This window comes from Panthera uncia, assembly GCF_023721935.1.
Source record: "Panthera uncia isolate 11264 chromosome A1 unlocalized genomic scaffold, Puncia_PCG_1.0 HiC_scaffold_16, whole genome shotgun sequence".
Taxonomy (NCBI): Eukaryota; Metazoa; Chordata; class Mammalia; order Carnivora; family Felidae; genus Panthera; species Panthera uncia.
The window spans coordinates 2236190-2263756 of NW_026057576.1; the positions used below are offsets into that span (position 1 = coordinate 2236190).

The window sequence follows — 27567 nt, forward strand, 5'->3', positions numbered from 1 at the left end:
TTTTCTACACACTAGTCTTTGGATCTAGAAGTGTGCTGAGATTCAAGTTGGATTTTTGGCAAGAATTCGTAATAGATGGTACTGTATACTTCCATCAAGGAGGCCGGAATAAAAGTGTTTATAAAAATGCTATATACTACTAAGAGACCGTGATAGTAAAAGTTACCGACTTTGGAAGTATGTGAAATCATTTGCAGAGATGTCAGAGGTGATCAGAGATGTCACAGAGGAAGTAATTCTAAAAATGGTCTTCAAATGATGGAAGAAAATTTAATTAAGTGGGGTGGGATGACAGATAAGGCTGAATATGAAAACTAAATATGAAAATTAAAAAGTTACTGATGGTCCGAAATAACATCCATGTGGAAGAAGCAATGGGAGCTAAGGCCCATGGTAGCCTAGACACAGGAATGAACTCCCGCAGAGGCTGACGGCAGTGATCCTGACGGCTCCCAATCAGGTGGCGCACAGACTTGGGGCCCAAGTTCAGAGCAAGGCAGCTAAGGACTTTCTATCCAGGTAATTCAATGGTTTAGCTACAAGCAACTTCAGGCATATATTTTAAATTTAAATGATAATATTAAAATAATATTTTTAATGACTTATATTTTTGTGCATTACCAACTTTCTGGTTGTTTTTATTTTGGAGCCAGTGTACTTCTTTTTAATAAAAAAGCCCACCGTGAGTTTTCAGATAGTTTTCCTTAAAAACGTTCAGTGTTTATATGGAGAGAGAAAGAAATGTGTTTTGTCATATCTCGTACCCGAGAGAAGTGCTCTGGTGTGAGTTGAAGGATCAAAGTATTTCATCCCTTGGCAGCCTCAGTAAAGTGGACACTGGCTTTTTTTTCCCCTCCAATTTTCAAAGGACTATGGTAATGTGAAAAAATGGCCAAAATGCTAGACTGACGTGGGCTCAGTGCCAAGAGGAGGCCTCACTCTTCTCTTCTTTCCACACAGGTACACGTCCTCTAAATGGGGACTTTGTGAGAAAGAAAATTCCAGTGTCTTTCTTTGACATGCTGACTTGAATAAAAAGCTTGAATAAACAGAGTTGAGACAGTATAAAACAGCACCTACACTCTCAAGTGCATGATAAACAATATAGTTCTACAATTAAAATTAAAAAAAAATATAATTCTACAATAGCATTCTCAATATCTGCCCTCTGAAAACACTTGTAAAGGAAACTGACACTTTGGAATACAGGAAAAACAATACATATCTCTTACATTTAATTGTAAAGTAAATGGCAATGTTTTAAAAGTACATGTCAAATAGGAAAGTATTTTAAATAATTATATTTAAAAATTTGTTAATGAATCCTTAAGGAAGGGCCACAAGAAGAGAGGATTAAATTCTGTTAATGACTATGCTTCTCTAAAAATATTTTAAATTTGGAACCATTCTAAAAAATGACTTGCTACTGAATGCAATTTTGAGAACTGTTTCCCAAAGCGAGATTAATACATCTATCATAAGAACATGTTTATATATCTTACAATGTATTTAATTTATATTCAGTACATCTTTAAGGACTGTATTATATTGAGAATTCTGCTCAGTTTAAAATAAAAAACATTTAATACTTACTTATTTATTTAAATGTTTATTTACCCTTGAGAGAGAGAGACAGAGGGAGACCCAGAATCCGAAGCAGGCTCCAAGCTCTGAGCTGTCGGCACAGAGCCCGTCGCAGGGCTTGAACCCACAAGCTGCGAGATCATGACCCGAGCCGAAGTCGGATGCTTATCCAACTGAGCCACCCAGGCGCCCCCAGAATTCTGCTCAGTTTACAAGAGCGCATATGAGCCGCACGCTGCTGGAGTCCCTGAGGAGTAGCAGCCGTGGCTGTGCACTGCCCTTTGGCCTTGGGCCTCAACGAGGGCCACAAGGTGACTAAGGACGGGGGCAAGTTGAGGCACGGCAGCGGCCACGGGCGCCTCAGCAAGCACACCAGGCTCGCGCAGGACGTGATGTGAGAGGCGTGCGGCTTTGTCCATCGAGCGGTGTGCCATGGGGCTGCTCAAGGTCTCCGAGGACAAGTGCGCCCTCAAGTTCACCAAGAACAGGGTGGGGACACACGTCTGTGCCGAGAGGAAGACATGAGGGAAGCGGCAGCCAAGGACTGAACCTCTCCTCTCTGGGTGTAATAAAACCTTTATGGAACTTGCAAAAAAAAGCACGATAACTCGTATTTTTCTTTATAGTAATGAACGGTGGATGTTATTTTCTTATTTCAAAGGTATACTATTTTTTGCTAGTTATCATATGGTGTAATTTTTGATATGTATTTTATGTGGTAAAATGGAATATTTAAAATTGTTCTCAATGTAGCTAAATTTTACATTCTTTTCAAGTGACTTCATTAATATCAATAAAGAAAAAAAATCAACAAAGCATATGTGAAAAAAGTGTACCTGTTGAATCTCTCCTCTATCATAATATTCGTATTAGTGTTTTTAAAATTTTTTTTACATTTATTTATTTTTGAGAAACAGTGAGACAAAGCGTGACGGGGGAGGGCAGAGAGAGAGAGAGCGAGACACAGAATCCAAGGGAGGCTCCAGGCTCTGAGCTGTCGGCACAGAGCCGGACGCGGGGCTCGAACCCGCTAACCGTGAGATTGTGACCTGAGCCGAAGTCGGACGTTCAACCGACGGAGCCACCCAGGTGCCCCGTATCAGTGTTTTTTCTTTAAGTTGAAAATGCACACTTCAATTCGTGTATTTCAGAGAAAAACAAAAAACTGCTGTTGAGACCCTCTCCAAGATTTTTTTCTTGGTCTGTTTCCTGTAACTTCTTCTCCAGCCGCAGAAGGGAGGAGGAAGTAGATAAATACCCAGCAGGCGACATCAGGAAGACGGTGTTTGACTCCCCATCTGCAGGGTGGGAGCGGCAACGAGAGAAAGGGTTCCAAGAGATTTGCTGGGTTTCGACGGGGTGGGTGAAAAGCAGTCCTACCAAACGACACTAGAAATAAAGGTGCGGGTTTAGGGGAAGATGATGAGTTGGGTCTGGAATACGGGAAGCTCCAGGGAACTGAGAGTCGCACGAGCAGGCATCGGGCAGCAGGCTGAGATACCGAAGTCTGGAGCTCAGGAGAGCGGCCTGGGCCGGAGACGGGGACACGGCCGGGGATCTGGGATCTGAGAGTCCCAGCGGCACACACGGATGCCAAACCAACGGGAGCAGGAGAACCGTAAGCGGACAGATCCTAGGGAGCACCGGTGTTGCGTGGCCAGGAGGAGGCAGAGAAACCGACGACAGAAAGAGAGGTACCAAGAGAACTGGGATCACGGAGTTTCAAAGAATCCAAGAGAACTCGTGGCACTTGGATTTGCCTAATAATAAAGAGATCTTTCCGGCCTTGACCTCAAGGCAAGGTGGAGAAGCCTTACTTACGTTGTTCCCACCGTAACTGTGGAAGCAGAGACCGTTGCCTTCATCTTACAGAGGCAGTAGACACTAAAGAAACGTGCAAGCTCCCAGGGCACACAGGAGTGGTGAGGCTCCGGACCCCTTCCGTCCCCAGGGCCGGGCGCCCTCTTGCCAGCTCCAGAGTCGTGCAGCAGACGTGCTGCTGGAGGGACGGAGAACGCAAAGGGTCGGGCCTGACATCGCGGTCAGAGTGGAACGCTGGCCGGCACAGGAAAGCCCACGCTAAGGGAGGCCAGCATTTGGAGGAACGGGGAGCTCGCGGCTCTCACTCTGCCCTTTCGCACGCAACCCTGCTGCGCATGTCCCTGTCGGCTGCTTACCCTTCTTGCCATCATTCAGTCATACTCTGAGTCCCGATCTCCCTACTGGTCCTTCATTAACGAAGGCTGTGCTTTCATACGCTCCGGGGTCAATGGCAGGAAGTTAGGTTTCATTCCCCTCCTGCGGCTGCGCAGTGCAGATTATTTATTCCTTCTTGCTGACTTTGAAATGAATGCCATCGATATTGTCTATCCTTGCAGTCACTTATTCCTCTGGTTCCTCCTAAGCTCTCTCTCTCTCTGTCTCCTTTCCCCTATTTCTCACACTATTATCCTCGTGCACTTTACCTAAAGGAAAAAATATCAACCTTTCTGGTACGGACTTCCGTTTTGTTTTTCTAACAGTCCATCACGAAGGGCCTTCTCCCCAGCCATCTAGAAATACTGGCTTTTCATGCTTTTAGAAATCTTGGAAATGTACGATGCCCCTATTCTTTCTGGGAATATAAATAGTTCTCCAGCTATGTAAGGAACAGGGAGAGAGAACTACCCAACAGGAAAATGTGTGAGTAGGCTGATGAATTTATCTCCCTTGACAGTTATATATATATATACATATATATATATATATATGTATATGTATATGTATTTGGGGAGAGAGAGAGTATATATTGGGGGGGAGAGAGACATACAGACATATAGGTGCCTGAAAGTAAAGAGAATAAAGAAGTTCCCGATCATCTCCCTCAGTGTCCTCTATATATCTGTAAAGATACACAGATTCACAGTCCTTCTCCTGGACACCAGAACCACGGTTTCTGGAAATGGCCACACTCTAAGAGAATCCTGACAGAACACTTCTCATAAGGATGCTTTTCCAATTCCTCATCTGCCAATATGCGAAAATGCTTCATGCATCTTGTGCTGCGAGCAGAGGCTGAATGAGGAGAACAGTGCTCTCAATTTCAAGAAGAGAATAAAACTTAAAAAAAAAAAAAAACCCTCCCCCCAAAAGAAGAAGAGAATAAAGAAAACCTACAGATTTTTTTTCTCCTGCCTGAAGAATTAAGACCGTAAGTAAACACAGTTTTGGAAACCGTAATAACTGTCTTCCCTTCAAACCTCACCGCTGGTTCCGGGCCTGCATTATAATCCGTGTTACGGAAGCACTGCCACCACTCGCGACCTTCTCTCTACCAAGAAAAGGGGCGTCTGCCTACTGCTCTTTGAAATCTCAACCCCCGCGTCACACTTCAGGTCTCAAAGACATTGCCCTTCATCTGCCCAACAGCCTCCTACTTCCTTCCGAGGTCCTTACATTTCGCCTTCAAACTCCATCCCCTCCCGTGAGATGGGCTTTCTCACTGCTTGCTCAGGACTGAGAGGTCAGCCCCTTCATTCAGACTCCCCCCATCAGAAGGGCCTGTTTGATTTCCCCAGTTTAGGTGGCTCATGGCTGAATTTCACGGAAGGTTTCCTAGGAGGAAACCCCTAGGATGGTAAGAAAACAACACGACAAAGTACGGGGTCCTAGAAGCCCTGGGGTGAGAGCAGGTAACAGCATCGGTACTGCCGGGGTCCTGGGCGTCGAGAATGCAGAATAGCTTCCCCGGGTCTGGTAACAGGGAGGTCACTGATGGTCCCGACGAGAGCGGTGTCGCCGGAGGGTGGGTGCTGGCCCAAGTGGGCAGGAGGATGCCTGGCCTGGCACGTGAGGAAGTGAGCACAACGCAGCCCAAAGGGCTTGGCTATGAAAAGGGCCGAGAAGTATGGAGAGAGCAGGAGGCAGATGTAGGGTCAGCGGAGGGAGGCTTTTCCTCAAAGATGGGAGATGTCCAGAGGTAGCTATGTAAGAAAGCACGACAGAGTGCGGGACAGAGAATGGGGCAGGGGAGGGAGTAACAGCAGGGTGAGAAGTCTCGAGAAGGCAACAGAAGAGGCCCGGCACCAATACGGGAGGCAGGCGGCCCTTCCCGTCACAGGGAACGGTGCTCCTGTCACACGGTGACGGTGACGGGGAGAGGACGCGGCTGTCCTGTCGGCTGCCGGAGACAGAGGCGGTAGCTTTGGAGGCACGGCCCCTTTACTTTATGCAAAGGAACAAAAGGTTTAAAATTCACAAAATTCTTCCGTGCACAGGACAGGATATACTTCATTGTGAATTCTACTAGTTTTAATAATTACCTTCATGATTGTGAACACAGAATATGATATGAGGCATATGTTCTTATAATCTACAGTCAGGTAGTGCAACTTAAAAACCTGTTTTGTGCACAAGGCTGCCAAGATCAGGTTTCTTTACTTTAAGCGACTTCATTTCATAGGTAATGAACTCTGAAATGACCACACACCACATAAAATACGGTAATACAGTGAATAACTTCAACTTAGAGAAGATCTAGGTCAGGAAAAGGAAAACTATTCTATAAAATAGCTGTGAGTCATTAGACCGATAAAATGTTGGTTACCAGGGGGCAAACATTTCACCTAGGATATTTTAGAAATATTTTAAGTCAAAAAAGTGTCTAAATGAAAAAGAAAATAAAATTACTTGGTGATAATTTCATGCTTTTATTCGGGTGTTGATAAAGTCAATGTATTCTTTCTAAAATTTATGACAGTGTATTTTGCTGATAAGTGATACCAATTATAACTGGGAAAAAGATCCATATAAAGTGCCAAACAGTTTTAACTGGAAAATAGTTGTAAAAACATGTAGTCTTCACACTTTCAATTCACAGAAAGGCTAACTCAGGTTTGTAACAAAAATATTCCAGAGACTCATTCAAATAGGTCAGAATAATTTGTCATCAGCAATGTCAATGTTAACATTAATTACCATGAAATATAATTAGCATGGAATGCAATTTTGATTTCTTTTAATGTTTATTTATTTTTGAGACAGAGAGAGACAGAGCATGAGCAGGGGAGGGGCAGAGAGAGAAGGAGACACAGAATCCGAAGCGGACTCCAGGCTCTGAGCCTGACGTGGGGCTCGAACCCACGAACCGAGAGATCGTGACCTGAGCCGAAGTCAGATGCTTCACCGACTGAGCCACCCAGGTGCCCCTGGAATGCAATCTTAGAGGAGTATCTGTTACGTGCCAGAGAATATTTAGGCAACATGCTAGGCAAACGACCACACAGAGTCTTCCTCTTAGAGAAGTTGTGGTTTAATTACAGATATGAGAGACGGCACAGTGATACAAAATGAAAACATGAGAAAGCACAAGACCTCCGGTGGTTCCAGAGATGACTTTAACAGAGGAGGATGGCCAATGGGCAGGAAGCCGACGGGCGAGGGAAGTCTGGCCAGAACAGCAGGCAGCATTTAAGGCACTCCCCAAAGTGGGGCAGGTTAATGGCAGGGAATGAGGCCTGTGGAGGTTACTTCTCTGCAGGAGTGAAGTGTGCTTCTGAGGCCCTTGAAAATGAGTCTCTCGTGTGAGTACTACAGATTAATCTTTTCTCTCTCAAACACTTTTCTCTTAAGATAAATTTTTTAAAGTGTATTTATTTATTCTGAGAGAGAGAGGAGAGAGAGCACGCATGTGCACAGGGCAGAGAAACAGGGAGAGAGAGAGAATCCCAACGCTGGGATCGAACTCACAAACCTTGCGATAATGACCTGAGACAAAATCGAGAACTGGACACTTAACCGAATGAGCCACGCAGGCACCCCTCTCTTAAAGTAACTTAAATTTTCTGTCTTCAGTTTTTATTTTATGAATTCCCCTTAAGAATAACTTTTAATTCCTAAAATTACATATTTGTATTAATGCTTTATATGAATGCTGAATTAACCTCCTACTTAGACTAATATTCTGCCACAAGGTCAGAATTTTTCTGGAATTTGCCTTCCCCCTGCCCTGGCTTCCTTTCTTCAGGGGAAAATACAACCAGATAGAAAGTAACTAGTTTGGGGGCACCTGGGTGGCTCAGTCGGTTGAGCGTCCGACTTCAGCTCAGGTCATGATCTCACAGTTTGTGGATTCAAGCCCCGTGTCGGGCTCTGTGCCGACAGCTCAGAGCCTGGAGCCCGTTTCAGATTCTGTGTCTCCCTCTCCCTGTCTGTCCTTCCCCCGCTCATGCTCTGTCTCTGTTTCTCAAAAACAAATAAACATTAAAAAAAATTTAAAGTAAATGAGTTTATATCTATAGACATCACTCAAGTTTTCACACCTGGTAAATATGATATTTTTCTTCAAGTCTCAAAATGCATTCAGAAAGTATCTGTCATGAAAGGATACCTCAAAGCTGCAGCTTTGATCTAAATATCAGTATTTGGGATTTAAATATTATACCTAAAACCACTCTAAAGTGCCAGATTAACGACAATTTCCTAAAATCTTTATTAACAATGACTTTAAAGGTATTACTTGTTTTAATTTATAAATTCACTAATAAGAGGCCAAGGTCTGGTTAACATTAAAATCTTACGAAAACATACAGCAATCACAACACTGCCAGTATTATCAGTTATAAACACAGCCCATGATCTTCGTCAGTTTTTACGGCCATGTAGCAGATACTATAAATGTTACAAACATCTTACTTGATTACATCCTTTCAACAAACCCATGAAGGCGGGCATTACCATCTTGTTTTCAAGGTGATGAAAATGAGAATGAAAGAGATTAAGTAACTACCCGAGGTCCTAAAACCAGGAAAAATTTGAATATAAGCCTGCGAGTCCAGAATATGCCCTTATTCACCACCCAGAGACTACCTCCCAGGAAATTCCCACTTGACAAAAGTACATAGGGATGTTGTGGTGCCGACTGGAAGGAATCAGGTGAGGGCTGGGGTGGGGTGGTGTCACATTTGGTACGAGGAGCACTCGTCAAATGTACGTAAAGTCTACGCGGTTCACCAGATGCCGACCCACTGACGTGCGAGCAGGATCGATGCTCGCTAATAATCAGCAGTTTGATTGCTGCTGCCTTCTTGCAGTTAGGGTGCCAATGTGCTCCCCTCTTTGTCACATTTTGTTTTCCTTCTTGTGGAGCGTTACGTGATACACTTATGCTACGCTTACTTTAAAACTAACGCTGACATACAAAAACAAAGTGAAAACAAATGTTGATTTGGGAATGTCGTAAATCTCTCGAGCTAAATGGTCACAAGTCTTCTGCACTCAATAAAAGGGTCACGAACGACTGACTTGGAAATTACACGCGGAGCTTAATTCTCCAACTCCTTCCTCAGATAACAGGAGAGAACGTTATCTGTTATTCATTCATCGCCACCTTCAGGTGAACCCTTTTTCTACCTGTCACAGACTGGTCCTTACGTGAAAAGGACCACGCAGGTCCTCTGCCTACTTGTACGGGTGTATTTAAATATATTCCACCGACACTTACTGAAGTGAAATTCGACTTGAATACATAGGAGAGTAAAGCTAAAGGCTATTTAGGAAGTGCTTTTACTCCCCGTCTATGACTTTGGGCAGGTTACGTAACCTCTTTGCGCCTCAATTAACTCATCTAGAACACGGGAGTATGAAACGAAGGTACCTTCCTCAAAGGAACGTTGAGGACTGAACACGGTAATACGTGTAGAGGGCTACGCATACGATGTGATACGTAGGAAGCCTTCAGTAAATATTTCCGGTATTGAAGTTTTGAAGTTCTGAAGTTACTGAGCATGTGCATTTGTTTGGAAGCACTTCGGGCACCGCACCGCCAGGACGCTCCCCTGGGTGAGCCCCCGACCGACCACCCCTTCTCAGGCCGCTTAAAGGGCTCCTCCTCTTCTGCCCGTTCATTAAACTGACCTGATCTATCTCGGGGCCTCTTCTCCCCTCAGTGCTTCCTACGTGGTCACATCTGCCACCGTGGCTTCCAGTGCCATTTTCGATGATGATAAGAAAATCTGAACGCCTTATGTCCTAAACTGGACTCATTCTCTGCCCCCCCCACCCCCCACCCCCTTCGCTCTTTCCCCTACGACCCACGTATCCTGGCGAATGGCGCAATCATTCGCCTAAACCAGAAATCTGGGCATCGGACATGTTTCCTTCTTCTTCCTCCCTCTCATATCCAGTCAGTCATTAAGGCCCATCGCTCGATCACCAAAGATCACCAAAATATCTGGCAAATCTACACTCTTCTCTCCATTTCCATTCCCTCCTCTCCAGCATACAACCTCTTACCTTATTGCGAAACCTCCTCATTGCTTCTTCTGCTCCCTCGTCACTCCATTCACTAGCCAGCTGCCAGAGTGATTGTTCTCATCTGCCACTTGCTTACTTTAAACTCAAGGGCAGCCCACGGTTCTTAGGATGAGGGCTAAACTCTTTAACACATCCTCTACAGGTACCTAAGATTGAGGTTCTGCCTACCTCTCGGCCGACCTCCAACTGCCCTCGGCAGCTTCACACCCCTCCGAAATGGCGCCTGTCCTCTGTGTTTACACATCTGCATGCTGGTCTATGCTTCATCTCTCCCGACTCAACCAGTCTCCCACTCCTCTACTCCTACCCAAACTTTCTTACTGCGCCCTGAAATTCTCTCCGCAGTAAACATCTTTCACCTCTTCATTCACCGTATGCGTGGTCTTGCCTTATCTGAAACCTGGATCTCCGCTAAGGACTTCTGAAAGGGAGGTTACTCATTTTTTCCCGCCTCACTGCTAATTCTAGACCTTTTTTCTTCTAACCTCTTGACAAAAATTTCTGTTCTTCTGAGGCAAATGTCATCCGGCTGGGCCACTGTCTGTTTTCCCTTTCAGCGGTCATCAACCAAAGTGCCCTCTCCCCATCTCTCAGTCGCCCAAGGCTTTAGTAGCTGGTTCATGGTCCATCTCTCCGATCACACTCTCTCACATCCTTGAGAACTAATTCTTGAGATTCGAATTCCAGGACTATACCTAGAACCCCGAAATCACCCAGAACCGTTTCACCTCTGAAATCGTAAACCTCGGCACCTTACTCGTTGACTGCCAGCTCTGTTCTGCTCTGGGACTCCTACTAGAGCTGGCTTTCAACCTCACTGGCAGATCTCACTTCCCTGTTCCACTTTCTTCTTTTCATTTCCCCTTTCCTTTCTTTTGCAATTCGACTTTCTTCTCTATTATCTTGCTCAGATTCCATGGCTCATTACTTAAAACCTCTTTCCCCTCAACATCCTGAATTCCCTAGCCTGTGACCCTTCTCCTACCCATTCGCTCAGCAAAATCCTAACTCTAATACAGCTGCCCAACATTTCGACTCCTACCTGTAGCCGACAGGAGAATCGTCCCATCACTGCACTGACTCGTGACTATTCTTTCATGACCGACGCTATCTTCCGTCGGTCCCTTGAGCTCCCTTCTTCGATCCCTTGAGGTTTCCTAGGACTCTCTGGTTGCGTCTCTTTCCTAATCACAGAAGCTACCTTGAACCTTCTTTCTGCACACGTCCTACTTTATAAAAACAATCAAAGCTATCCAAAACAACCTGCTTCAGGTTCTTGCCACTGAATTTGCAAAATCGGCATGAAACACCCACCTGTATACATCCTTTCTTACTGGTGCAATGGAAAAGCTGTGCACCCTGTGGAATGCTGATCCTCCCACTGGTGCTCTGAAGACAATCCCTTCTCTCCCATTTTCCAGGAGTCTGTCCCACTAATACTTCCTTTCTCTCATTTCCTATCTCTCCCTCTCATCAACAGGAAACGTGCTCAAGTCTCTTGGTCTAACATGAACCAACATTCCCTTGGTCTGTCTCCGTCCCCAGCTACTGCCCTCTAATTCCTTTTGTTCACACCCAGGTCTCTCAAGTGGTCTGAACTTAATTTTCTCTTCCCCTAACACTTTCTCCTCTTGGCTTCTGTGTTAACATTAGCTTGATTCTCTTTCGCTTCTTTGATCACTCTGCCCTAGTCTCTTTCTTGGGCACGGCTTCCTCTTCTACTGCCTTAAATGGTGGTATTCCTCTGGATCTCTCTGAGGCCTTCTCTTCTCACTTTAGATACCCGGCCCCGTTCCTCCTCCCCAGACTTTAATTAAAATTGTAATCGCTCAGAGAGTTTGAGAAAATTACTTCTTACTTGACGAGTATTTTATTATTTAAAAACATCTATTAAAGAACATGGTATTAAAACATTTTCTATGTAGATTCTCTACTGTATGCAGACCTCACAACTTAATTCCTTAATAATACCCCGGTTAAATAAAACATATAAATAGAAAATTTTTTTAATAATTCTTTTTCTTTTTTCATGTTTATTTGTTTTTGAGAGAGAGAGAGAGAGAGAGAGAGAGAGAGCGAGCATGAGTAGGGAAGGGGCAGAGAGAGAGAGGAAGACACAGAATCTGAAGCAGGCTCCAGGCTCCGAGCTGTCACCACAGAGCCTGACGTGGGGCTTGAACTCATGAACCGTGAGCTCATGACTTGAGCCAAAGTCAGGCACTCAATCAACTGAGCCACCCAGGCACCCCAAACACATAAACAGAAATTTAACAACAAATCAAAATTACCTTTATCGCCAAGGTCTCTAAAAAAGGTTGATCCACGACAAGCTGGTTGGGTTCCTGCCAGTATATCCTCGATATCCTTTGAATACACATTAAAATCTTTAAGTTTAACTTATAAAAGTACATTTTCTATGTCACCAAAAACAAATGAAAAGAAATAAAGAAAGAACTTTCTCCCACACATACTACTTACCTTTTTGGTCAGCTTCTTCACTGAAGTTTTACCTATAGCAAAAAAGAAACATTATTTAGTATCCATATTACTTGGTAAAACTCAACTTCCACTAACAAAGAAAATCATTTAAAAGACAAAATAAACAACTAAATATTTGTTAAAAAAAAAAAAACTTGTCAATTTTGCTAATATCCTTATATCAAAGTTGTGAGCCGAGGAATTCTAAGTCTAAACACAAAGATACGTGGGTTCTTGTAAGACCTAGTTTTCAATTTCACTCACCCTACTTCAGACATGTAAAATCTTATCACCATTTTTATACTTCTCTTAGTTGTCTGTATCATAAATTCTTGCCAAGATGATTTAAAAATTCTTTTTGCTTTCACTGATTAAAAACATACACATTTATGTTTTAGAAAGCTACCTTTTTGAACCCTGAAAAGTTCTTTAAAGTTTACAGCTCTTCAGTCAATTTAAAAGTCTAGCCAACATGACTATCCATTCTAAAGTAATGTTATTTTTAACAGTTTCCATTTGGATAACAGAGAATTAAAATTCTTGGGGCCCCTATGTGGCTCAGTTGGTTGAGCATCTGGCTCTTGATTTCAGCTCAAGTCATAATCCCAGGGACGTGGGACTGAGCTCTGAGTTGGGGGCTCCATGCTCCAAGCGTGGAGCCTGCTTAAGATTCTCTCTCTTTCCCTCTCTTCTTCTGCCCCTCTCCTCTGCTCTCTCTCTCTAAAATTAAACAAACAAACAAACAAAAAAAAAAAACCCAAAAATTCTTTCAGGTGTTTAGCCATCTTTTTTACTGCTCACAGCATTTTCCTCTGACCCACTATAATTCTAAAGCAATCAGTTGCTTCTTTTGTTGCGACTTATTCTGATGACAGCCTCAAGTCACTTACCCATCTGGAATACTGAAAAATGTTCTCTAGTACTTTGTTTCCCGCATAAGCCATGTGCATCACAAACTCCCCCTTCTGCTCTCAAGATTATCTTATCTATGAGGTTCCCTCAGTACAATGAAACGGTCTATGAAAGTTTAGGTGACGGATTAAAAAAATAAATATTTTTACACGTGCCTTTTCTGTAGCGTGGGATGCTTAATTTGGACTATAAATCTACCGGGGATGAATTCTATCATTTGGCATTAATAAACCATCAAGATTTTAGCTTTGCACTATTAATAAAGACAGTAGCTGTGAATATGACGGTCTCATTTTTAGAAACATCTATGACCATGTTTATAAACGTAGATGTTACTATTCTGGGATAATTTTAAACTATTATGTGTTACCCAATGACAAAGAACCCTAGATTCTAATATTAGGTGCTAATATACCATTAGATTATCAAATAGACAAAACTTATCATTTAATTTACAAACCTAAGGGTTTGTGTGAATGTGTGGTAATACAATGCCGATAACAAACCCCAGAAAACTATGTAATACGTGTATTTTATCTGCCTCTGCTATATTCTATTAAAAAAAGAAATTGATCATGATTCACTTACCTTATATTGTTTTTAAAGTCATATTCACATTTATTCATTACTATAGGCAGTTTTATTTTTAGACAATTAAGGTTAGTCCCCAAAAAGACTAATCCTCGTACCCAACTGAAAATGTATTCTAGGAAGTAATAAATGACAATCTTGAAGGTGACAATATGGGTGGTCTCTAAGTAATAAAACTATGTCTAAAGGGTCTTATATTTGCTTCATAGCTAGATTTTTTTTTTTTTGGTCTTTTAAAATCTTTGTTGTTAAAAAAATGCTCTACTTGAAACCAAGTGAGGAAAGAAGGTAGCATTTGCTTCCCTGCATCTAGAAGTCTTGATGTCAACAGCTAAGTCAGTAAAATTCAGTACTAGATGGAAAAATACAACAATAAAGTCATGAACCAATTGATAATATATTGGTAATATAACACCAGAATCACAGGTAAGAACTAAATTCTAAAACCTTATCAAGGCAGATTCCATCTCTGTCCTTTCCTTAATGTAGCCCAGTGATTAGCATTTAAATATTTATTGAATGAGTAACTGAATAAGAATTAGAAGATTCCAGAATGTCTTCTTATTCAGATCCTTGCCTTTCAGTGGTTAATAAATTATAATCCTCATTTTACAAATAAGACAAATAAGGCCTACTGATGTGCAAGAGGAATTAGGTCACAATATGGGCAATGAAGGGTTTCTCACCCAGGGTTTTCAAAATCTGGTGTTAGATGCCTTGAGCGCTATTAAAGTAGTAATTGGGAACCTGTGGACCACTCTCAACATGTCAGGAAATTTCACAGAACTGAATGATTAAGCATGAGGTGGCTAGAGAAGCAACACTGGCTATTTCGTGTGGATTACAAGTTCTGCTTGGTATTTGAATAGGCATTTGATTATACAAAATGGAGAAACCATGTACCTAATGAACATCTCTCGTAAAAAAACATTTTTTAATGGAATCAATAATTAGAAAATGACATGTTAGCTGCCAAAAAGGGATCGCTCTCTTACATCAAACTCATTTTTAGATTAAAAAAAAAAAAAAAAAGTCACAGCTACCGGGGGTGAATGCCTAATCTCTTTTGTTTCCTCTTTCTGCAACTTAATAAACTTTTCCTTGAGTAAGAGAAGGGGTTGTGGTGCTTCAAACCCAGAACGCTCTGGCAGGTCTCTCCAGCAGGGGGATGTCTCGCCCAGGTACGCCCCCTTGTGGACCACTTGTTCATATGCTGTACCAACGAGGAGACCGGAGATCAAAACAAGAGGTCCGTGGTCTGATCTGTAGTATGATGAGCCATGACCTTTATTCTTCTGACAGCAATTATAACATCAGGACATATTTATTAAATAAACCCAAATATATTTGGACACATTTTTCTATTTAAGAATAAGGAATAAAACCCATCTGTAAATAATCTAATTTTCCTTCAGGTTTTTCTGATTTTTTTTTTTTTTTGGATCTGTTTTTTGGAGGGAGGGGAAAATTCCTGCGTTTCTTTCTTTAATTATTTCTACCTTCACACACATAAAAAACCCAGCCTTACTATATCATCGCTATTCCATATATACTCCTGCAGTCATATATGGAAATAACAGAATGGGGGAAAACAGCAACAAAGGTAGATCTAGAGCTGAGACTGTAATGTTTTATTAAATGAGCATGAAGCGTGGAAAATACATTGTGGCTTTTCTTGGCAGGGGAAAGCATAGATCTTGAAGATCTATGAAGCACCGTGATGGAATTCTGGCTCAGGAAGTAGAATGTTTTTAAAGGTCTCCACTTCTCCTAGAGATTCCACCATGTGGCTTTCACCGTTTACAGAGGATTTCTGAAGTAAAACTAGGGAACAAGCACATCTTGTTACAGGCAAACAGCCATTTTAATACTTAAAGTAAGTAAAACTGCATTCATACACACTAAGTACCGTCAGCGGTCAAACGCTAGCCAAAGTAGCGTTATTTGATGACTGTAACTGTAAAACATTATTAACGGTATCTAATTCCATTTCATTTTGGTGGAAGTAAGTGGGCTTTCAACACATAGAAATTAGACAACAGAGACACTGCCATTGTACCTTTTGCATGAATATATGGAACACCTTGGCATCGATGTTAGAATCAGTACATGGCAGGACTAGTTACTCCAACACTCGCTTGAATCCAATCACGGCTAATATGGAAACCGAGGCAGAAAATGACACACTAGCAAAACAATTAAACTTCCCAATATCAGCAATAAAAGTGAAAACTGGAGGAAAAAAAGGAGGGCCAATTAAATGGCGTGATTTCCCTTCAACAGAGCACGTGGCTTGCTTACTTCTGCTGGAATAAATACAGGAATAGATACCCTCTGGTTGGTATTTCTTCTAGAGGGAGACAAATGGTGATCTCCTGAGAGGTCTAAAATTGGCCTGCTTGTCAACTTTGCCAAACTGCTCTTCAAATACATTTAAATTGGTTTTGAAGGGAAAAAAAGGTGACTCTTTTTTTGCAACCTCAAGTAGTGTGAAATAATAAGAACTACATTATAAACAGCAAATTATTTAATTCCAGTTTAAAAGCTGATGTAGGGGCACCTGGGTGGCTCAGTCGGTTGAGCGTCCCACGTCGGCTCAGGTCATGATCTCACCGTTCGTGGGTTCGAGCTCCGCTCCGGGCTCTGTGCTGACAGCTCGGAGCCTGGAGCCTGCTTCACATTCTGTGTCTCCCTCTTTCTCTGCCCCTCCCCCTCTTGTGCTCTGTCTCTCTTCCTCTCAAAAATAAATAAATAAACATAAAAAAAAAAAACTTAAAAAAAAAAGCTGATGTAAAGGGGGAAATACAGCAGCTAAGAAACTAAAGGGGAGAGGGGAATATATGGAAAGCTTCTCCAAATAAGAAATGCTGACGTTAACATCTGAAGGATTAGCATGAATCAGCTCAGTACTGACGCCTGGAGAGTTGGGAGCTCTAGGAACAGGGAGGAGAGCCTGCCAGTCACTTCTATTGTGATGAGGAGGGAGGAGAGGGGCAGGGTCATGTAAGTAGTTTTGGTGGCAGGAAGCCGGCAACTGCTATCTGAAGACTTTGATCTTCTCTTTGAGTAAGTGACCAGGTAGTTTGCTAGAACTCGTAGGAAAAAGTGTAAGAAACAGCATGTGTGCATCAGAGATTGCAAGAAGAAAGAAAAGCAACAGACTTTTGTATGGGGAGGCTATATACTGTGACCCTGATAAGTCACTTATTTTAGTAGTTTTATTTGTAATTGCTTTTGTAATTGTCTACATAGATAAGCATGTCTCTGAACAAAGACAGCGTTAGCTCTTCCTTTTAAACCTGTAGGTCTCCTTTCTTTTTCTGGCCTTTCGGCACCGGCTAGGACTTCCGGTACAGTGTTGAATACGAGTGGCGGAGTGGACAGCCTTGCCTCGTTCTTGACCTTTGGGGCAAAGCGGTCAACCCTTCACCATTAAAAGTGATCGTAGCAATTGGCTTCATGTCCATATGGCATTTGGGGATCTAGCCTCAAAAGTGCCATACTGTCACTTCCACACATGTTCTGTGAATTGAGGCAAGGGGAGGGGACACAGGCTCCACCTCTTGATGGCAAAGCTGTGGAAGACCATATGGGAACAGAAATACTGTTGCAGCCATTTTTGGAAATACAATCTGCCACAGCATCTTGACCAATTTATCACCTATGTGCAATCTGGGCTGTGTTCTTCACTAAAGGAAATTCTATCCAGTCTTCTCATACCCTCTGGTAAGTCCTGAGCACTCTTAGCCCCACTGACCTCTCCACTGAAACTTTAATACTGAAGACAGTCTATTGCCCAGACTCTCAGGCTGTAAATTCCACTAACACAATAACACTATCTGTTTTATTCACCACCATATCCCAACATCCAACACAGTGCTTGTGGGCTTTAAACCTGTTCTTCTCACAGGGGGAAAATGCATACTCACTGGTTGGGGGTGAGTTGGTGATGAGCCAGGGGGCATGGAGGTCTCAAGTTACTTGCCATCATGCAGTCTGACAACTAAGGGAATCCTTATTGGGCTCCATTTTAGCTGTGCATGTGTTTATAAGAAAGCGCAGGGTAGAAATGTTTATGTGTGTAGAGCAACCAATTGGAAAAAATTTGGTACTTTTGTATAGTGTTCAAATGCTGTTAGAGTAGATTACACTTAGAGCCCTGGTCTACACAGGTACTGACCTCATGTTTAACTGGAAGAATGAGAATGAGACTTCTTTTCTTAGTGAGTCTTAGAAGCCTAACACAGCCGTTATTTTTTGGAAAATGAATTTATCATCAATCTGTGCTTTTAAAACGTTTCATCATATAAAAACCAAGCTACTTCCTATGAATCAATTCACTTTTCTACTAGAATTGCACTAGATGGATGCTTTGATTTACATGTCTGTTAGACCCACAAGGAGTTCTCTGGTATTAAAAAAGCACGTAGGGTCTTGTTTTTATTATTTTAGTGTCTCCATTTATGTTTTATTTTAAAAAATATTTATTTGAGAGACAGGATGTGTGTGCACACGCTCAGGGGAGGGGCAGAGAGAGAGAATCCCAAGCAGGGTCCGTGCTGTCAGCACAGAGCCTGACGTGGGTCTTGATCCCATGAAGATCATGACTTGAGCTGAAAGCAAGAGCTGGTTTGACCAAATGAGCCACCCAAGTGCCCCTCCATTTACGTTTTCTAAACTTTAATAATTTTAATATTAATACTTAAAAATTTTTTTTTCAACATTTATTTATCACTGAGAGAGAGAGAGAGAGAGAGAGACAGACAGACAGACAGAGAGACAGAGCATGAGATGGGAAGGGCAGAGAGAGGGGGAGACACAGAATCCAAAGCACACTCCAGGCTCTGAGCTGTCAGCACAGAACCCGACGCGGGGCTCAAACCCACGAACCGTGAGATCATGACCTGAGCTGAAGTCGGACGCTTAACCGACTGAACCGCCCAGGCGCCCCAATACTAATACTTTCAATTGGGTACAAGGATTGCATTTTATACATGTATTTTGTAAACCTTTATTATGATATATTTCATATACCACAAAATCCATCCATTTAGGCTGCACAGTTCGATAGTTTTGTGTACGCACAGAGTTGTATAGTCATCAATCACCACAATCTAATTTCAGAACATGACATCACCCGAAAACAATGCAAAACCACTGGCAGTCACTGCTCCGCCCCCATTCCTAGGCAACCACCAATCTACTTTCTGTCCCTACAGATCTACCTATTCTGGACATCTCATAAAAATGGATCATACGAAACGTGGCCTTTTGTGGTTGTCTTCTTCAATTTAGCATAACGTTCCCTAAGTTCATGCACGTTGTAGCAGCTTTATCAGTACTTCACTTTTTTCAAAGAGCTGGATGATACTCCACTGTATGAATATGCTATATTTTGCGGATCCATTCATCTGTTGGTAGGCATTTAGTTTGTTTCTGGTTTTTGGCTACTGTGAATAATGTTGCTATGAACATTCATGGACAAGTTTTTGTGTAGAGGCACATTTTTACTTCTTGGATGGTACACCTAGGAGTGGAACTGCTGGGTCATATAGTAACTCTATGTTTAACATTTTGAGGAACCGCTGAATTGTTTTCCAAAGTTCTACCGGTTCACATTCCCATAAGCAATATGTTAAGGTTCTAATTTCACCACATTCTTGTCAACGCTTTTTATTGTCTGTCAAAGACTGGTATTTAAACACAAGAAATTTGAAGCGTAAACTTGAAACTAAGGGAAATTTGGAATATCCTGAAATCATAATGGACTATGTCAACAATGAATGTACACGGGTTTGAACTGTGAATGTATGTTCTCTTCCTTATGATTTTCTTAACATTTTCTTTTCTCTACTTTACTTTTTTTTAAGAATGCAGTGTATAATATGTGTAACATACAAAATATATGTTATTAAACTGTTTATATTATCAGTAAGGCTATTAGTAGTTGAGTTACTGGGGAGTCACAAGCTCTATGTGGATTTCTGACTGCATGGGGGTATGCACCCCAATCCCTATATTGTTCAAGGATCAATTATACTAGCAAAGACCTACTTCAAATACAACTAATAAACTGAAACTAAGGGTAAGCTGTAGTCAATTTGAAAAGCATAAGATAGACCAAGAAGTTTTGTCTTCTAAACTAGCTGGCTCAGTGAGAAGAGCAAGTGATTCTTGGTCTTGGGGTCATGAGTTCGAGCCCCATGCTGGGTGTAGAGATTACTTAAAAACGAATAAGTACGTTAAAAAAAACTTCAGAAAATAAAATGTACGTTCTATTAGTGGGGAGATGTGACTGAGCCTAAACCTTGTTGTCTCTTAAGAAAACCTGTAGAAACAACTATATAGAATTCTTTTTAGTCACCCAAGAGCATTTCAAAAAGCAATGATGAAACATTTCTGGAAGAACATCCCTACTTTTTTCACTGAAAATGAAAGAAGCTGGTGCAAAGACTTCTTTAGGGAAATGACCTTTTCAACAAATGGTGCTGGGACAACTGGATGGATACTCAAATGCAAAAGGATGCATATGGACCCTACCTCTTACCATATACAAAGTTAACTCAATGGATCATAGATCTAAACAGAAGAACTAAAACTATACGACCTTTTACAAGAGGTGAGATTCTTCATGAACCCAGATTAGCTCACAGATTCTTTAACGGACACCTATAGCACAAGCAACCAAGGGGAGCCTGGGTGGCTCAGGCGGTTGTGTCGACTTCGGTTCAGGTCATGATCTCGCGGTTCGTGGGTTCGAGCCCTGCGTCGGACTCTGCTGACAGCTCGGAGCCTGGAGCCTGCTTCCCATTCTGTGTCTCCCTCTCTCTCTGTCCTTCCCCTGCTCATGTGCTCTCTCTCTCTCCCTCTCTCTCAAAAATAAATATTTAAAAATAATTTAAAAAACCAAACAAACAAGCAACTAAAGGAAAGAAAATGGATCAACTGGACTTCATCAAGATTAAGACCTTGTGTGTCAAAGGAGACTGTCAAAAAAGGGAAAAGACAGCATCCAGAACGGGAGAACATTACTGGAAATAATTTATCTGGTAACAGTCTAGTATTCAGAATATATAAAGAACTCTTACAACTCCATAGTAAAAACCTAAATAAGCCCGGTAAAAATGGGTAAAAAATATGAAGATATTTTTCCAAAGAAGATGTTCCAGTGGCCAACACGTACACAAATAGATGCTCGATATGACCGTTCATCAGGAAAATGAAAATTGATACAAGATAACACTTCACGCGCACTAGGATGGCGATCATAAAAAAACAAACGTTGGAAAATAACAAGTTTGGGGGAGGGTGTAGAGAGATGGAACCCTCACACGCTGCTAGCGGGAATGTAGAAACGGTGCGGACCCTGGGGAAGAGTCTGGCCGTTCCTCAAAAAGCTCGACAGAATCACCACACGACCCAGCATTCCGCTCCTAAGTGTACACCCACGAGCAGTGGGAACACGTTCATACAAAAGCCTACACGTGAATGTCAGGGAAGTGTTTGCTTATCTGCGGTAACCAAAAAGTTGAAACCACCACCAAATGACAGATGACAAAACAGGAACAGTATGTCCATAAGCTAGAATATGTTCAGCCGTTTAAGAAACGAAGTAATATATGCTATAACATAATGAGTCTTGAGAACATTATGCTAACTGAAAGAAGTCAGACACGAAAGGACAAATACCGTATGATTCCACTCATCAGAGGTATCCAGAATAGGCAAATTCACAGAGACAGAAAGTAGATCAGGAATATAACAAAGGTAAGTAGAGAGAGGGAGAAAGTGTTACTGATTGATCCCACAGCCCTATCCCAGACCTTCAGAATCAACATCATCAGGGGAGGCCGGAAAGAGCTTGAGATTTTTAACAAGCGCTCCAAGTGAATGTATTATGAAGCAAGTTTGGAAAATCCTGTTATCGCATTTGATTAGAAAGAATGAAATTACACCTAATTTGATAGAGTTGAAAACGATCTCAGAGACTAGCCCCAAATCAATACCTATGATAGTGGCAAAAATAAAAACTATATATATATATATTTTATATAAATATACATATATTTTATATAAAAAAATATATATATATTTTATATAAAAAAATATATATATATTTTATAATTTTTTTTAATGTTTATTTATCTTAGAGAGAGAGAGAGAGAGAGAGAGAGAGAGAGAGATCTCTTTGACAGAGCATGAGTGAGGGAAGGGCAGAGAGAGGGAGACCCAGAATCCGAAGCAGGCTCCAGGCTCTGAGCTGTCAGCACAGAGCCCTAGGCGGGGCTCGAACTCACAGACCGTGAGGTCATGACCTGAGCCGAAGTCAGACGCTCAACCGACTGAGCCATCCAGGTGCCCCAAGAACCATATATTTTAACTATAACCATTTTAAAATTTAAGATTCACTTGTGGAATTTCAAAAGTCCAAGATAAATACACAAAGACATGGGCTCACACAAGCAACCCTGGCACACGCACCACAATAAACTGCCAACAGGTTAAGCTGAATTTGGTTTATTTATTTATTTGCAAATAGTCTGTGTTGTAAGTATATACAAAGGCCCTCAATATATGGAGGTAAGGAACAGTCCGGACCAGTATGGGGCAAGCTTCCTGTGGTATCTTTCTCCTACTGGCCTTATTCCTCTCTTCCCAGACACTCCCTGACATCTCTTCTGTGACTCCTTTTTGTTTACACTTGGCTTTCAGTAATAGAGGATTAAGCTGTGACTTTATTCTTAAGGGGATTTATATTATAAAAAGGCTTCTGGTTGTGGGAAAAAACTTTTTTAAGAATTAAGCTAAAATCAGTCCAACAAGTGGTGGAACAGATATTTTTTATGGGGTAGCGGCAGCACTGATTTCCCTCCAATATTATTACCAATAATTATTATAAACTGTAGCTGCATAAACAAGAGATACAAATATCTGCCTTCTCTTAGGAAAGAGTTCTCACGGTAAAATGCACTCTATTGCCTTAGCCCAGACACTTTTGGTTTTCCAAAGCTACATAAATTCATTAATGTTTGGTTTTCAGTCTTTAACCACTGAAACTTAAGCAGAGTTGCAACTAAAAATACTTATTGTGCCCCCCCGCCCCAATTTTGGGAATAATGCTTATTGTAAAATCTTTAAAAGATATGGAAAAGAATGAAAGAATTAAAATCCTTCACACTCCGAGAACGCAGACACAACAACTGCCCCGATGCTTTGCATCTTCCCTAATAAGAGTAACAATTACAGGAAGTGGCCAAAATCTCAGCCCCCCATGGGCCAGAACTCCGTGCTCTACTCGTATCGCGTTACCGAATCTCCACCCTCGAAGGGAGGTGCTGCTGGCATTCCCGTTTCAGTGACGAGGCAATCGAGGCTGGGAGACCCACTACTTCCAGAGGGCAGGGGCAGCGTCCCAACTCCGCACGCATGCTCTCAAGTGTGCCGCTCTCTTTCCGTCTCGTATGCCGACTCCATCCATGCCTGGAGCCCCTGGGCCCTACGATCTGTTCGATGCCGCCACCGTTTCGTTGTTCCTTTTGCCTGCTGGTGTTGTAATTTCCCACCTGGCTCAGTTTCCACGTCTGACCGGTGCAATCATTTCCTTGCTTCTATTTCACGTCGTCACGCGCTCTTGGCCGACCCCAACCCTGGTCAGAGTCGACTCCCTGCCTTTTCCGTCCCAACACTTGTCCAGTGAACATGGAGAAAAGTAACTACAATCACGTCGATTAGACTCACTTAAAATTCGTAAGTAGTGACCTCCACTGGGATTACAATAAGGCCATTGGCGATCACGTTACATTTCCCAATCCTTACGATCAAACCTGACTGTTTTAGAAGACTACTCTGGCAAATCTCCAACACCTCACCCCCCTCTTCACTCTCAGCCGATGACCTGGATTCTTAATTCACCGAGAAAGAGAAACAGAACTTGCACGAGCTCCCACCACGCAGCGTGCCTTTTCCAAGGCCAAGCTTCCGTGCTGTTATTAGTCTCTTTCCCCTCCTACTTTCTCAAAGACTTTGTCCTGGAAGCTCTCTCTTTGCTGCACTGTCAAGTTTTCCTCTCTCATCTGTCAACGTATAAACTTTTGTTTTTCCTGTCTTAAAAAAATCCTCTCTTGATCTCACTTCCACTGCCATCTACTGCTTCAAACTTCTCTTTCCTTTTATGCCAAACCCCTCACCGTCTATTTTCGTTTTTTTCCACTTTCTCTTTTCCCATTCCCATCAAAAGCGACTCTAGCTAGGCTTCTCTTCACCCCACTGCACCAAAACTGCACCTATGAAAAGCCACCAATAAACCCTCATGTTGCCAAATCCAATGTTCCATCCATTCATTTACTTGTTTTTTAACTGAAGTATAGCTGGCAATCAACATTATATTAGTGTCACATGTACAACATGGTGACTCCACATTTAACACTTGACGAAATTCTGACCACAAAGGTAGCTACATCCTTCACCACACAAAGTCATTACAATATTTTATTTTCATAATTTTTCAATGTTTATTTATTTTTGAGAGAGAGACAGAGCATGAGTGGGCAAGGAGCAGACAGAGAGGGAGACACAGAATCCGAAGCAGGCTCCAGGCTCCGAGCGGTCAGCACAGAGCCCGATGTGGGGCTTGAACTCAAGAGCCGTGCGATCATGACCTGAGCCGAAGTCAGACGCCCAACCGACTGAGCCCTCCAGGTGCCCCCACAATATTATTGACTCTATTCCCTATGCTGTGCTTTATATCCCCATGACCCATTTATTTGATAAGTCTGTACCTCTTAATCCCCCTCACCTATTTACTCATCCCACAACCCACCTCCCCTTTGGTAACCACCAGCTTGTTCTCTGTATGAGTCTGTTTCTCATAAGACTTTTTCTTTGTTCATTCGCTCTAAATTTTTTTTTTTAATGTTTGTTTATTCTTGAGAGAGAGTGTGCACATGTGAGCAGGGGAAGGGCACAGAGAGAAGGAGACACAGAATCCAAAACAGGCTCCAGGCTCCGAGCTGTCAGCACAGAGCCCGACGCGGGGCTTGAATTCATGAACTGCGAGATCATGACCTGAGCCAAAGTCACATGCTAAACTGACTGAGCCACCCAGGCGCCCTTAACTTGTTTTGGTTTTTAGATTCCACATATAAGTGAAATCATTTGGTACTTGTCTTTCTCTGGCTTACGTCACTTGGCCTAACACCTTCTAGGTCCATCGATGTCGTAAGATTGCAAATTGCAAGCTTTCATTTTTATGGCTAAGTAATATTCCACTGCCGTATAAAGATATATCATAGCCCCCCCCCCCCCCCCCCCGGCCTTTTTTATTTGGGTATAGTTGACACACAATGTTACGTTAGTTTCAAGCGTACCACATAGCGATTTGACAGGTTTACACGTTATGCTATGTTCCCAAGATACCCTGCATCACTATCCATTCATCCACTGATGGACATGTGGGTTGCTTCTGCATCCTGGCAGTTGTAAATGATGCTGCCACGAACACAGGGGTGCGTATACTTTTTCAAGTTGGCGTTTTCATTTTCTTCAGCTAAATACCCAGAAGTGAAATTACTGGATCATATGGGGTTTCTGCTTTTCATGTTTTGAGTAGCACCATACTGCTTTCCATAGTGGCTGTACCAATTTGCATTCCTACCGATAGTGCACAAGGGATCCCTCTTCTCCACACCCTTGCCAACTCTTACATTTCTTACCTTCTTGACGCTAACCGTTCTGACAGGCGTAAGGTGCTATGTCACTGTGGTTTTGATTTGCATTTCTCTGGTGATTAGTGATGCTGAGCATCACATGTGTCTGTTGGCCGTGTGGTTTTCTTTTTTTTAAATGTCTATTCCGACCCTCGACCCATTTTTAAATCAGATTGGGCTTTTTGGTGTCGAGTTGTAGGAGATATTTATATATCTTGGATATTAACCTGTTATCAGATACATCATTTGCAAATATCTTCCCCATTCAGTAGGTTGTCTTTTCATTTTGTTGACAGTTTCCCTGCCATGCAAAAGCTTTTTAGTTTGCTGTGGTTCCAACTGTTCGTTATTATTTTTGTTGTCTTTGCCTGAGGAGACAGATCCAAAACAATATTGTTAAGACCGATGTCCAAAAGTTTATCACCTATGTTTTCTTTTAGGAGTTTTGTGGCTTCAGGTCTCACATTTCGGTCTTTAATCCATGTTAGTTAATCTCTTAGCTTTAAATAACACTAATTTACTGAAAAGTCTTAAATTTACACTTTTGGTTCAATTCTCTTTCTTGTGTATCTAACTGCTTACCCAATCTCTTCTCTTGTTAATGAGCACCTGCTATATGTCAAGTACTTTTCTGGGCATTTGGTCTGTGTCACTGAGCACAAGAGACAAAAATCCCTGCTCACAGGGAACAGGCATACTAGGGGTGGAAGAGAGACAGTAAACCTAGAAAATAAGTAAATTAGATATAGTATACATTAGATCATGATAAGTGTTATGAGAAAAACCTGAACAAGGTAAGAGGGATTAAAAGTGCAGCAAGATGAATGGGTGTGCGTGCGTGTGTGTGCGTGTGTGTGTGTGCGTGTGCGTGTGTGTGTGTGTGAGACTACAGTTCTTCATTGAGAAGGCAATTTTAGCAAAAAGGGAAGGGATTAACGAAGAGATATCTGGACAATGTGTTGCAGGCAAAGGGAACATCCAATGTAAAGGCCCTAGATGGGACACGTTTGTTGTGTCTGATGGGAAGCAAGGTGGCCGTGTGGCTGGAAAGGAGAGCTAAGAAGAGAATAACAGGAGTTTAAGGTCAGAGAGGTGATGGTGGTGGGCAGATAGCTTTATAAAATACTTTAATGTCATATTTAATTCAGCTCTGTGTATCTGTCTAACTTGGATTTATGAGAAACAGAAGGGCAGTAGATAGCATGCTTATGTCTAGTCTTTGGAGAAAGGGCTAAAAATTTATGTTGTAGGTCTTGAGGATTTGGACAGCCCCCTCCTTCACTGCTGTCTGGGCTGGCTTTTTAGCAAACTTTCCTATATTTCCATTGCAAAGCCTGCAAATGAGGTTAAAAAAGAAATTGCCAATCTTAGCACATCCTTCATCCACTTCTGTGCCTCCTGCCTTAGTTCGGTCAGCTAAATAAAAATGCAGCTCTGTCTGACTAAATGAATTGAAATAAAGTGTCCTAAACAAAATTTATAAGGTAGACAGATACTGTGCAACATTCCATATGTGCTATTATAACAGCATTTGTTCTAAGGCATTATATAAATATGTTAAAGAATCATATAATATGTAGGGGTGCCTGGACGGCTCAGTTGGTTAAGTGTCCGACTTCGGCTCAGGTCATGATCTCACGGCACCCGAGTTCGAACCCTGTGTTGTGCTCTCTGCTGACAGCTCAGAGCCTGGAGCCTGCTTTGTGTCTCCTCCGCTCTCTGCCCCTCCCCCACTCACACTCAGTCTCTCTCTCTGTCTCTCTCAAAAATAAACATTAAAAAAAGAATCATATAATAGGCATAAGATATACATTATATGATAACAGAACAATACATTCGATTAAGCATGCTGGCCATTAAGGCAAAAAGAAAAGTATGCTTGACCACAAAATTTTCATTTTCTAACATAACACAACGTTCTAACAGTATAAAGACATATTATGGTAATCGTAAACACATTTTCAGCAACGTTTTTAATTATGAAGATGCCAAAATTAATTCACTA

The 27567-nt window shown here is 42.0% G+C and overlaps 2 protein-coding genes across 6 annotated transcripts in view; one reads left to right on the forward strand and one right to left on the reverse strand.

The window, feature by feature from the left end:
• Positions 1 to 27567, reverse strand: part of MICU2 (mitochondrial calcium uptake 2) — a 143739-nt gene that overhangs the window by 67296 nt on the left and 48876 nt on the right. For all 3 annotated transcript variants that reach the window (XM_049647338.1, XM_049647339.1, XM_049647340.1), the window contains exons 3-4: positions 12355 to 12386; positions 12165 to 12240 (exon numbers count right to left, since the gene is read on the reverse strand). In XM_049647338.1, the coding sequence (XP_049503295.1) occupies positions 12165 to 12240; positions 12355 to 12386 (108 nt within the window). The remainder of the gene's footprint in view (positions 1 to 12164; positions 12241 to 12354; positions 12387 to 27567) is intronic.
• FGF9 (fibroblast growth factor 9) overlaps positions 1 to 27567 on the forward strand; it is a 211428-nt gene that overhangs the window by 40071 nt on the left and 143790 nt on the right. The window lies entirely within an intron of this gene.